General features: G+C 36.2%; 1 protein-coding gene and 2 long non-coding RNA genes across 3 annotated transcripts; 2 read left to right on the forward strand and 1 right to left on the reverse strand.

Annotated features, from left to right (window-relative positions):
- The first annotated feature begins 2,062 nt into the window (after positions 1-2,062).
- On the forward strand, positions 2,063-3,147 carry LOC139771289 (uncharacterized). The gene is made up of 3 exons (XR_011717894.1): positions 2,063-2,466; positions 2,550-2,715; positions 2,802-3,147. It is a non-coding gene; the product is annotated as an uncharacterized lncRNA (long non-coding RNA).
- A 101-nt stretch (positions 3,148-3,248) lies between these two features.
- On the forward strand, positions 3,249-4,265 carry LOC139771290 (uncharacterized). The gene is made up of 2 exons (XR_011717895.1): positions 3,249-3,549; positions 3,698-4,265. It is a non-coding gene; the product is annotated as an uncharacterized lncRNA (long non-coding RNA).
- A 2,341-nt stretch (positions 4,266-6,606) lies between these two features.
- LOC139771266 (uncharacterized) lies at positions 6,607-13,015 on the reverse strand. The gene is made up of 3 exons (XM_071703912.1): positions 12,584-13,015; positions 8,410-12,221; positions 6,607-8,198 (listed from the first exon to the last, which is right to left on the reverse strand). Exons 1-3 carry the CDS (start codon positions 12,713-12,715, stop codon positions 8,093-8,095), a joined length of 4,050 nt encoding a protein of 1,349 aa, XP_071560013.1. The 5' UTR covers positions 12,716-13,015; the 3' UTR covers positions 6,607-8,092.
- Between the last annotated feature and the right edge of the window lie 144 nt (positions 13,016-13,159).

Here is a 13,159-nt window from a genome sequence, read left to right on the forward strand (position 1 = left end):
AAAAAACTTCGTATTCGTGTACACGTGCAAACAAACGAGCAGATGTTTGCAAGAACCCGCGCGCTTCGTATACCTGAAACACAGGTCAAAGGCCAAACGACATTCAGAGAGATATTCATCTATAATCCCCTCATAAAACTTTCTCTTCGTCTATTTCATACTTTTCGAACTCGAAAATTCAGAAATTTATTTTTCACTTATATTTCAACATTTCAATATGCTTTTATTAAAGATAATAAAAATCACGCAAAATGTTGCTAAGGTTACGATAAAAAATTAATTAAATTTATTAATTCTTCTCAATTGACTTCTGACATTTTAATAATAGTTTTTTTAGTCCTTTATGAATATTCAGATAAATTGTCAGAAGTGCTATGAAATATGTTCGGTGTGAAAATCAAGAGAAAAGCGAGATCGGCCCACTGGGCGCGCTGCGCCGCGCGCCGAAAGAAATTTTCAGCCGTGCCGATCGACAGTTTTTTTTGTCGGAAAATTTACACGTTTGATCGCCTGCCCTGCACCCACTTAGCTTCCAGCGCGCCTTCTGACGGTCGGGCTTTCGCTTTGCCGGCAGCAACCTTTTCCAGGTAAGATATTTCGTGGACAGAGGCATGTCGCTTTCTCTGTAGCCAGCTCTCCGTCTATTAGAATCGTAAGTATAGCGAACGTAAGCAATTTAAATTTTGAAATCTTTTTTCTTTGGTGCTCGTGCATGCGTGTATGCCGTATGTTCTTCTCTCACGTGGTGGAACACACTACAACGTGTATCGGAAAATGAAATAGAAGATACATTTTTTTAAAGTAAGATAAATAATACATTTCGGAAAATCTTAAGCCCGTCCTACAATAGCTGTAAGAGTATGCGGTAAGACGTATATAAGCAGTAAAAATTGACCAACTACAGTCGATTATTCTTGAATTGTAAAAATGTTATTAGTCAATAGCTTACTGCTTACAGTGTTCACGTTTTACATCTACTCTTATATACGGAATTAATTATATTTAGAACCTTAATTATTTAGACCTTAATTATATTTAGAAATTAAGCGCACCTAATTGTGGCGAATTTGAGCAATATAAATTTTGTAATTTTTTTGTTTTTTCCTTTGTGCTCGTACACGTGTACCACGCGTGATGAATTAACACAGAGCTCGCGATATCTCAAATTTATAAAAAAAACATTTTTCTATATTAATAAAATGTAATTTTCTTTAAAATAATTAATTATTTAATATTTAATAATAATATACATGCAGACTATGTAATAATAATGTCAGTACTAGCCATGTGAATGGAAACAGGATAAATTTAGATTATATAATCTAATCTAATTATATAATCTTACCGCAATAATTATAAATAGATGATATACAATGCATTTTAGCATATACTACAAAAGCAAGAATTATTATTCTTCATATTTTTTGTCTTTTTTTCAGAGAGAAAATATGACATCCCATTATCAACCTTCATATTGCGAGAGTTGTAGTCGATATCCCTATGTCGGCAGAGTATCCGTAGGAGAGGAGGGTAGTGTTGACTTCATCTATCAATTTGCGAAGAAGAGATTTGTTCCCATGAACCATCAGAATATTAGCATATATCACACTGCCCCTGACATAATTGGACCACCCAAATTTCAAAACTATGGAGAACTATTTCATTTACCTACTTCTTTTTTTGAAAACAGATGGGTATGTATATTTTCTGGTATTATACATTATTGTCCAGTAAAAAGTAATCGCAATTCAAACTTACAAGAGTTTGTAGTATTTGACACTTCTTGACTCTTCAATACAGAATTCAGTCAATAAAGATGTCGAGATTTCAATATCTCCATGGCAAAAGGAACAATTTCATGATAGGGCTGCTGATTATATTTGTCAGAATTGGCGGTATAAGACGAAGAAAAATAGTTATATTTGTATGTAATATTTGAATTATGAGATATTGTTAAAGAAGATATGCTTTTGTTGAGAAGAGAGTATAATTATATATTTTCTATTTTGAAGGTATCGAGTTTCATGAAGCTGTATATCCAATCAGAGTCTGCATTTACGAAATACATCATCCTGGAAGCGTAATTCAAATTTCGGCTCAACATTCTAATAATAAGTGGTTTAAGTTGTGGGATAAATCGTCTCATTTCGTACAGCCGACATCAAGATTATTTTCTCCACCGTTATCGCATCGGTGTAACTTTAAAACCAAAATGCTCAAACTAACATTTGAAAACAGTTCACGTCTCTCTTACACAAAGCTAGATGCTGTGATGCTCATCGGTACATCAGAATTGATCCTTTCTAGAAATCCTAACGAGAGTTTAACTAATCTGTTAAAAAAAATTAACAGCATGTACTCTCCATACCATGATGATGTTCATAATTTAACAGCAGATTTAAAAAGTGCACACTTGGATATAGTTCATCTGCAACAGAATTTTCCCGAATATTGTATTCGTAAAAGGTATTATTATCGTCGACGTTAAGTAATATTTAAATTTTTTTCTGTTAATAATGAAAATAAGTTTGTTCCGATAATAATTGCAGCGATATAAGAAGGGTTTCTTCTAAGAGTAATTTAAAGCAAAAAATATCTCAGGAGGTAATCCCTTGTTATGAGCAACCTCTTAGTCATTCCAATTATGCAAAGCGTATGAAACTCTCTTCGGATGAATCCAAGGACTTATCACGTTGCTGTTTATCTACGCTTCCGGTAAAGTATTATAAGTGGTCTATTTCTCATCATATATTATTGTAATGTCATCTCGAGTATTAAAATTATATATTTTATCTTTGCAGAATGAAATACTACTAAAAATATTGAACAATTTAGATCTGACGACGTTATGCTGCATGAGTTCAGTAGATAAACGCTTCAATTATTTAACACAGGACCCTTTAATCTATACATGTTTGAACATTCGACGTGTGACTGACAAATTTATTACGCGCAAAGTATTTTGTTGCTTTACAGCTAGATGTGAATATTTGCAACAGTTAGATCTTACAAAAAGCAACTTTGATGTTAATGATTTCGTAAACTTTCTTGATAATTGCGGCAGAAATTTAACGCACTTAAAATTAAGTAACTGCAATGTCGATTTAAATCCTGCCCTACTTAAAACTTCAGAAATATGCAAAAATTTGAAAGGTATGTATATGTGCATATAGTATATAATTATCAAGATTATGGTTAAATTGCATATAACTAATACAAATTTTTCTTAGAATTGAATCTAAGTTATTGTCGATTCATAGACGACAAAGGATTTTCGTATCTCGAGAAGCTAAGAAGTTTGGAACGTTTAAACCTTGGTAATACAGGTATAAACGCTCAACAACTGTGCAAAATACTACAAAAAAATCAACGGATGCGTGAGTTATTTTACGGTACGGTTATAAACGAAGAAGCAGTTCTACTAGAGTTGGAAAATTCGTGTCGTGACTTGGAAGTAATACATTTGTATGCACCTAGTCTTACACCTCATGGCATTAGTGTCCTTGCTAACTGTAAGAATATACTAGAAGTGAAGCTTACTTTTATGGAGTAAGTATGTTACAATTTCTTTTAAAATACATGTTATTGTATTCTTTATTGAAATTTGTTTGCTTCTTTTGTGTGCATCTTGAAAAAATTACACAAATTTCCTCTTTGCAATTAAAGTACTGTACTAATTATGTAATTTTTATTACAGATTCAGATGTTCAGTTACTGGTGATAGCTTATTTAAATTACTTTCCTTTTATCAAAACTTGCAAGAAGTTTTTATTTTTCTTGCTACCCTCACTGATCACCAGTTGGAATTACTAGCACAGTGCAAAAACTTGAAAAAGTTATTTTTTGATCTTGTGAAATTTCATACACCTGATAAATGTTCCGTTATTTTTGAACAATGTCCTAACCTGCAAGAGTTTTGTTTTATAAGCTGTCATATAAGCGATCAATTGGTGAATCAATGGAAAGAGAGATATCCGCATGTGTCCGTCTATACATACGACGAATACCAAGATGGAACATAGAAGTCATAATGATATCATTAGGATATCATCATGACTTTATTTCTCTCTTAAAAGTCACTGATAAAAAATGACGCAAAAATTATATAAAAATGAAAAAAGAAATTGTACGCTATATTATATAGATAAAAGCATTCTTTGGTTTCCAAAATATTTCTGTTGCTTTAATATATCGTTGAAATAATGTAGACAGTAGAAAATACAATTGTAAATGGACATTAATATATGTGACTTCGTTATGACCGATTCTTGAGAACTATCCACATTGATTCTTAACCTATATACCTTCCAGAAATTTAATACTGTAAGTGATTATTTGGCTATGAATAAAAGTACTGTTTTTAATAATTTTAATACTCAAAATAAATAATTAATTACTAGCCAAATACTGATAATTTGAATAATTTTTGTTTACTAGTTTAGGACATATCAATTTAGTTTTTAGTTACGTTTACTTTTTAAATTTCCATACTTACAAAGTTACTTTGTAAAAATTATCTGGTAAGCTAGTAGGTTGTAAAAAAAGTTAATGTATAGTTGATTTGCGATTGTACGTGCAAACTATCTATAAATACACTTTTGTTGTAATAGCTATAAAATGTCGAAAAATTTTATGATCCAAATCACCCCGAAAAAGATGATCCGATTAACCCCGTATGTCGACTTCATAACGTGCATTCGTTTTCTCCAAACTATCTTAATAATATATTATTTAAACTACTTACTAGACTGATTTAACAAATATACACTGTAAAAATTATAATTTGCATAAGTTTCAATATACCTTTTCGTTACAAAGTCACAAAATTGGGATCGTGATTTTACATTAGCGCAAAAAGAGTGACGGCAAATTTCGCCCATTTTTGGACCTCGAATTTCAAACTTTTTTTATGGCAAATAGTACTATTAGATGAAACATTAATCCCAGTAAAATTTTAAGATGAGCATAGGCACGGTTCCGAAGATACAAGGGGGTGAAAATTCGTATAAGGGTAACTTTGTCATTTTTAGAGATATTTTAAATCCGCAAGCGGATGCTGTTTCGGAATCGGGTACAAACGAAACAGTGGCAGGCAACACCCCCGCCAATCCGACCAACTCGATCATTGCGAATTAAAAAGTAATTATCCAAAGCCACAAGATCATCAGAGACACCAGCATGGAGCCAGGTCTCGGATACAGAAATAATTTGTAGAGCGTAAAAAAAGCTTTAAAATGAGCTCCGATTCGACCTTGTAATTTTATTAGAAACCGAGTTATCGCGGAAAAAACCATTTTTTCACATTTTTTACTCCCGTAAAAAAAGCAAGCGGGAAACAGGTCGAAAACTTCCGGTTAAGCTTTTCTTGATCCCTCCAACACCACCCAAAAGAAAAATCCTGGGTCAGAATTATGTCTTTTTTAAATGTACATAGTGACTGGACTATTGGTTTATTTCCGGCCGCGGCCGAGGAACGGTTTCCACGCTCGAAACGCGTCATCGAAACGTTATCATCGGCTCGTTTTTGCAGCAGGCGATGAAATAGCTATGTTTTGAATTAAGGCAGACTCGCGCTCGATATGCTCGCATATTTGATAAGGAATTCGGCGAAATCCGGTCATGCATTCCGCACCTACAGTAACGAGCTTCTAACAATTTACGAGATTATTCTTTTTATTAAATTAATATCCTAACAGCGAGTCACATAGAAGAAGATATTATTATATGGATGATGAATATCTTTTATCTATACTATTATATAAAATTCTTACGGGTGGTGTATGTGTCATGCGCGATTCAAAAATGCTACTCGCGATGCGCAAAGTATAAACAAGCCCGCAACGACGGCCGTCGCTTTATTATATCTAATCCCCGTCGTCGCCCTATCGTTCTTAATCTTCGCACATAGCTGCGACGACCTTGGCTCGTCGATTGGCGGCTAGAGGCTGAATCGAACCGGCGACCAGCCAAAGGAAACGCACAAGAGCTTCTTCGTGCGCTTCCTTCTGACGTCTCGAGATCAATAACGGCGGTATCTCGCCGAAAAACTGACGCTGGTCACACGAGCTTCGAGGCTGCACGTTGAGCGAAATCGGTAAATTCGTCGCAACATCATTGAATCGCTCTGGATAATTTCGAGATTAATTAGACGCAGATCAAGAGTTTCACGAAGTAGAAATTACTTTCACTGTTTACTTCGCTTAAAGTCCTGACATACTTGTTGATATGTATTTTACTAGATGCAGAGAGAATATTAGTTATAATAAACATATAAAATTTATTTTTTATTGGAAAGCGATTTTAATGCTTGTGGGAAATTTATAAACTTTTTGGATATGGCACGCCCAATTGTTTGACAAATAAAGTGGAAATTTAAAAATACAAAATTATATCTCACGATATTCTTGCTGAAATAAAATATGTGACGCGCGTGCCTTTTGTACGTACATGTTTATACAAACTTACTGTTACCGACAAAAACAAGAATACGCTTCTTAAAGTATAGATCTAAAAATATACGTGACGTAATAGCGGCTTTATGCTGTTGCTCTTTCTATGAAACATTTGTATCGCCATGAATAATTGCGTAAATGACAAGACATTGGATTTCAGTTATTTTCTTTTTATTACTTTGTAATTCAGTATCATTCGAGGAATGAACGAATTACGCTAGAAGACAATGGTATAAATAACGTGAAAAGACGAAGATGTAGAGAAGGTGAAAATTATAAAAGAATTTTATCAGTTTTCCAACGACGTGAGATATAGCTCGAACTGAATCTTAAGAACTTAAGATTAGTTTACATCATATGGCGCTTACTTAATGCTTTTTTTATCTTATCGGTGATCCCTTTCGTTATCTTACAGGCGATCCGCATCGTATTCTTTTAATTCTTATGTACACGCACACACGCAGTGTCGAAGTTGCCTAAGAGAATGCTTCTGAAAAAGATTAATCGCTAAATCACTAGCGGTATAAAAACTACAAATGTATATAAGAACTATTTTCTTCCACAGAACTGGTATATAAGCGGAAAGTTAGTCTAGCACACACTGTGGAAACCTTATAAATATATGTATATACTGTTGTACATACATCTGTAGTGCATCTAATTACGTACGTGATTATAAAAAGTTGTTGGCGTCGTTAAAATCGGGAACTTGCACAGATAAATAGTGTAATAAATTACGTATAACACACTTTAATGTCATCCTAGTGAATAACGATCTACGCGCGGAACCGGAAGGACGGGTTCCTCTTAAGGATTCCGATTTTAACTTACGTAAAGAAACAATTGTCAGATCAAGTCCAACGTGATCGTAGAAATGAGTCGATTATTATTTTTGTGCAAACCTTAACAATTTTAATAATTTTAAAATTGCGTATAACGTGTATTCGCGAACACTCGTTCGTACATAAACATATATATACATACGTACAAGTAGACAATCATTCTCAACAAAAGTGGACAGTCCGCAGATGAGTATACTATTTCGAAAAGAAAAGTACATATTTCCTTTAACGCTCACACTCTCCCCGAGATTTACGCAATTAATCTTGTTATAATATTCAACATCGTAATCTTTAACACGTCTTAGATATTACATGGAAGATGTTAGTTAAAACTGACAACATTTTGTTATCTCAAAATGTATAAATTTGTTAAAGGATTATTCTAGTAAACTCGTTAATTGAAGAGCTGACTAAGATATTTTAATCAATTATATCTGTTAAACTAGATTATCATGGATTAATAAGTTCTTATAATTTATAACTTAAATTCACTTCCTAGCTCGTACTCAGAATTTCAGGTATAAACAAATGTCCAAAATATTATAAAACGTTTAAAATGTTATAAAATTCGATATGTATTAACTGAGTTTCAAAATTACAAATATCCAATTATGCGCATACTTGTACGTAATTATTGTTTAGTAACAAAACAATAGAAGAAACAAAACAATTTCTTAAATTATGGTGAATTAAATAAGGAATTATTGTAATCAAATACAATTTATATTACTGTATAATGAAACAAAATAAATATGCTTGGAAATTGTACAAATTCAACCTGAATCCTTGGGGCGCTAGCTATGCTTGATTAGATCGTCTGCTTCGACGAGAAGAACTTGAAAATAACGGACGTGGTTTATATAAATCATCGCTTGAGTATCGTTGATGACTGGTCCTAATACGGCTGCAATTTGAAGGAATAATAATGTTAGTAATGTTAGACGGAACTAACCCCCCTCGAATTACATTCGAGAAAATACTTATTTAGAATAATACAGTCAATCCCGCGCGTTTATAGAACAGGTACAAAGCATGTATAAAAACAACGACAAAACGATAACGAGATACATGTGGAACCCTGTACTATGTAAAAATCTCGAAAACAAGTAACGTACCTCTTTTCTTCTTTGATCACGTTAGACGACGCCGTTTTATCGCTCGTCGCGGACACGTCGCTGTCGGGGCTCAAAGGCATGACGAAGTTCTCGCCATTCGAGATCCCTTGGGTATTACACAAATTCGAGAATCTCGGTTTCTTGGTGTATTTCCTCTTCTTGACGTAATGTACCGCGTCTTCGTTGGGCAAGGACGACAATTTCTGCTTATGACCGTCATTGTTGTTGTCCGAATTATTCATCAGTATGTCCGACAAGGGACTGGACGAACGTTTGCGCGATTTCGGCAACGGCGGTGCCATGGACTTCGGTATCGAAGAAACCACCTTGCCGCCTAGACTCTCTATTATATCCTCCAAAGACGAGTTCTCCACAAGTTCTAAAGATTCTAAGAAATTGGAGAACCTTTCCGACTTCTCGTTGTCAGTCTTGAAGTAACGGCAATCCTCGTTATCCTCGTTGATCGCGGAGGACGAAGATTTATTTCCCACACAATCGGCATGCGACTCTATTGTGTCAGCTTTGGACGCACGCATTTCTATTTGCTTTTCATCCAATGATTCTTTATTATCGTCTGGTATTTCCAATGTAACATCATTCTTCCTTTCTTCATTATCATCCTGTGTTTCCGCTCGATTACAATCCCGTGTCGCTGTATTCACTTCCGTCGATTGTTTTACGTTTTTATTCTCATTATGGCTCAGAGATTCTGATTTTTCTGAGGCTGCAGCTTCTCCCAGCTTTTGCGAAACACGCGTTTCCTTCACTTGTAGAGATTTTTCTTCGTCAACAATCGTACGTTTTGTCTCGTTTTTCGAAGCTTCCTCCGAGTCGTCCTTATGCGTCTCTTTAGAGGCTTGCGAATCTTCTGTACCTTCAACGTGTAAATCCTTATGTTTCCCGTCAGAATCCTGTGTAGCCTGTGCTTCGCTTGATGGCACATCTGACACCATTCCGCTTGAAGATTGCCTTGTACACAATTCCTTTAGGAGATCGTTTGCACAAGACTCGGCTCCTGGCATTATTATCGATCTCTCGTCCAACATTAAACGGGGCTCGTACTTCTCGGGGTAAGGTTCTTCGTACTCCTCGTCAGGGATCTCTATAATTTGAACCCGTTCGTCGTCCGGCACGCCCTCGAGGTTATCGAGATTATTCTTCGTATTCGATTGACTCGCTTGATCCGCTTCCTGTGCAACTTTCTTCTCTACTTTCTTATCCTCCTTAAGTTTCTGCTTCTCCATCTGTTTCCTGATTTTCATCAGTTTCTTAGCTTCGTGTATGTTTTTCGCGAATTTCGGTTTCTTGAGCTTCACGTCGGGGCTTGATTCACCATCTTTATCCGGCAGCAGCCTCTTCTTCAGCGGCAGGTTCGTGTCACGTAAATCTGCGCTTTTTTCTTCTTTTTCTTTTTGTTCCTGTCTATCGTATGCCTCGTTGCTAGTATCAGTCTCCATCTTCGAATGGCTCTTTTCATTTGTCGGTAGTTGCGAACTGATTTTCTGAGATAATTTACAATTCGACTGATGCGATGTCTTCGAATCACTCACTTGCGTTTCCTCGATACTATCCGACGTTTCGCTGCTAGAATTACTTACATGATTATCCTTCGTCAAATTCGACGTACCCGACTTGGTGCTCGTTACGTTAGAATTCGAATTGCTGGGCGGTAGGGTTTTATTATTCGAGCCGTTCGAACCGTCTCTGTCGGTAGAACGCCGATCGTTCGAGTTTTTCCGTAAACTCGAATGATCGTCCTTCGTCTTGGATTTTTTGTCTTCTCTACGCTTTTTATCCTTGGACGGACCGTCGGTTTTTGACTCCTTTCTGTCCGACTTCTCGACGCGATCCGAATTCTTGCCCTGTTGCAAGTGGCTCTTCGCGTCCTTTTTACTGTTGGTCGTTTTCTCGCCGCTCGCCTTGACATCCTTTTTCGCGTCCACCTTCCCGCCCTTATCTTCTTTCTCACTCTTGGAAATCTTCTTTGAATCTGACTTGTCAGATTTGTCCGATAAATCTGATTTGCTACTGTAATGACTTTTACCTTTACTCTCTTTCGACAATCGTTTCTCATCTCGTTTTGCTTTGTCTTTCGAATCGGATCGTTTATCTTTTCCATCCGCAATCTTTTCCGACGTCTTGCTGCTTCTACTTTCGTGATAACTTATAGAAGGATTTTTCGATGACGATGACGACGACGACGACGAACTTTTGTGCTCTTTCTTATTTGATTTTTTATCTTTAAGAGAATCCTTTCTGTCCTTAGTATCTTTAATAAGTTTAACATCTTTATCCTTATTTAATTTTTCTTTCTCCGTCAATTCTATCTTTTCCCGAAGTTCTATAATTTTTTTAATTTTTTCTTTGTACATATCTTTCAAATCTTTCACTTCTTTATTAACGTTATCCTTATCTTTCCTCTCCATTTCCTTGAGCTTCTCGTCTTTGAGTTTGTTGGCGTTATCCTTCAAATTTTCTGAAATATCTTTAATTTTGTCAGAACTTTCTCTCGCCTGGTCAATTTTATCTTTAGGTTTACTTTTACTGTGTTTGTCGTACTTCTCACTGCTGTGTTTATCATATTTCTCACTACTCGGTCTCTTTCTCTCGTTACTTTTATCTTTGTAATATTTTACATCCTTACTGGCAGATTTTTCCTTTGTGCTTTTCAACAATTTGGTGGACTCGCTATCCTTGCTCTTCTCTTTGCTCTTATGATCATACTTATCTTTAATACTACTATCCGTGGCATCGCGAGAATTTTCTTTAGAAGATACACTTTTAGTACTCTTGAAATCTTTCGTATCTTTATAATCTTGCACATCTTTACCTTTAACAAAGTCAAAACTGTTCTTAGTCGTCTTGTTCTTGGACGAATCCTCTCTGATCGCCTTGAAATTATCCTTACTGCATTTAGTCTCGTACTTGTCCTTCGTTGTTTCATCTCTTGATGAATCGTGTACCGGTGTTAAAGCGTGATTAGAGGAACCGAAGTCCGTCACTATCGACAACCGGGAATCCGAGGAAACTTTGCTGAGCTGAGAATCTTGATTGCTATACTCGAAGTTATCCCGCGACAATTCATTCGAAAAATCTGGGCTTCTAGATCTGTGACTCGTTAATTCCGATATTCCCGATAAATGAGAATCGTTGGAAATGTTGGATTCATTTAAGTTCATGATATCAATAGGCTCAAACGTTGGACTGACCTCTTCCTCTTCCTCGTCCACTTTATCATCCGATTTCGCAGATGTGTTTAGGTTTGAATTACTTCCATTCTTACTTAGAATTTTATAGGCATCATCCGATGTTTTCTCCTCCAACGAAATGTGCCCATTTTCAGAACCAGCTCTGTTTTTATCTCTGTACATCTCCTCGTCTTGTGGCCTCTGCTCGTCGACTTTCTCATCCTGCTTTCTGTCAAAATCATTTACGTCGTTTATATCTAAGGATTCGAGAGATTCGTCCTTCAAGCTGTTCTTGTCAGACTCGGGCGAGACTGGATCCAAATCTTTAGGCAACAAATCTTTAAGACCGCAAGCGCCGTTCTTCTCTTTCGCCTTTGGCCTCTCTATACCCAGAAATTTGTACACTACATCCTCTATCTGTGACATAAAAACCGAATAGACCTTGGGATTCACCACTTGATCCACTATCCGCTCCACGCCAGCATCTAGGTACGGTGCGTCGTGTATGTGCTTGCGCAAAGTTTCCCTGAGCTGATTCTTGTTCAAATCTGGTTTCCATACTTGCTTACTAAGAAAAGAGTTTACGGAACCTTCAACCCTTGTCCTCAGATTTTGATACGCAGGCTGAAATTGTACATGTGCCATTAGACATTACATTAGTACATAAGATTTATTAAATGAACCACAGTTTTCATGTAATGACATATATATTGCAACATTGGCTCTAAAAATAGTACAGCAAAATGTCAAGCTTTCCAGAATCAAAATTTTGTTAAAAAAAATATATAAGACTCATTAAAAATCTTTTACATAAAGTATTATAAAACTGCATATCGCATAAGTATCCACCTTGTTGTAAAAATAATAACAGCAATCAAGATTTCTTATGTTCCAACTAATCGCGTCTAACCTCTAAACCAAAGATTAAAGGTTCGATTCTTTTTTTAGCGAAGAGCTCGTTGTCAGGAATCGGCCGCGAGAATTACCTTCGTATCGACATCGGCGATGCATTCCTTCCGGAACTGATCGAAAATACCTTGGGACTTAACTTCGCCCACTATGTGATCGATCAATCGTGGATCACCGGCCAGCACCGTGTTGGACAGGCCTAACTCCATGTCGCTGGGAACTGGGAACGCTAGTTACCGAAGGTCAGACCTCGCACGTCACGAAACGAGGAAGACGATCATCCTGACCGATCCAACACTGGCAGGCAGACTCCCGTTCCCGTCCCCGTCAATCCCGTCAAGGAGCACGCACCGCAGCCATCACGGCCATATTTCCATTTTCCTCGCGCTCGCGCTTCGTGCGCTTTCAGCTTTGTGCGCATTTGCTAATAATCGCTCGCAGAAAAATTTGATAGTCGCATGAATATCGGTAAGTACGAAGATATTTCGTACCTCTCTTGTGAATATTCAGATTTCCTCGATTTAATTTAACCTGAAAAAAGAAATACCTTTCTGTCCGCGAGCATACACACTCTCCTATATATTAACAAAAATATATTTAGAAAATTGCAAATTGCGTAAAATGAAATATAAATGGAAGTAATAATGTTATAA

The sequence above is a fragment of the Temnothorax nylanderi genome, unplaced genomic scaffold, assembly GCF_030848795.1.
Source record: "Temnothorax nylanderi isolate EJ_2023f unplaced genomic scaffold, tnyl_v1.0 TNYL_tig0037_pilon, whole genome shotgun sequence".
In the NCBI taxonomy this organism is placed as follows: domain Eukaryota; kingdom Metazoa; phylum Arthropoda; class Insecta; order Hymenoptera; family Formicidae; genus Temnothorax; species Temnothorax nylanderi.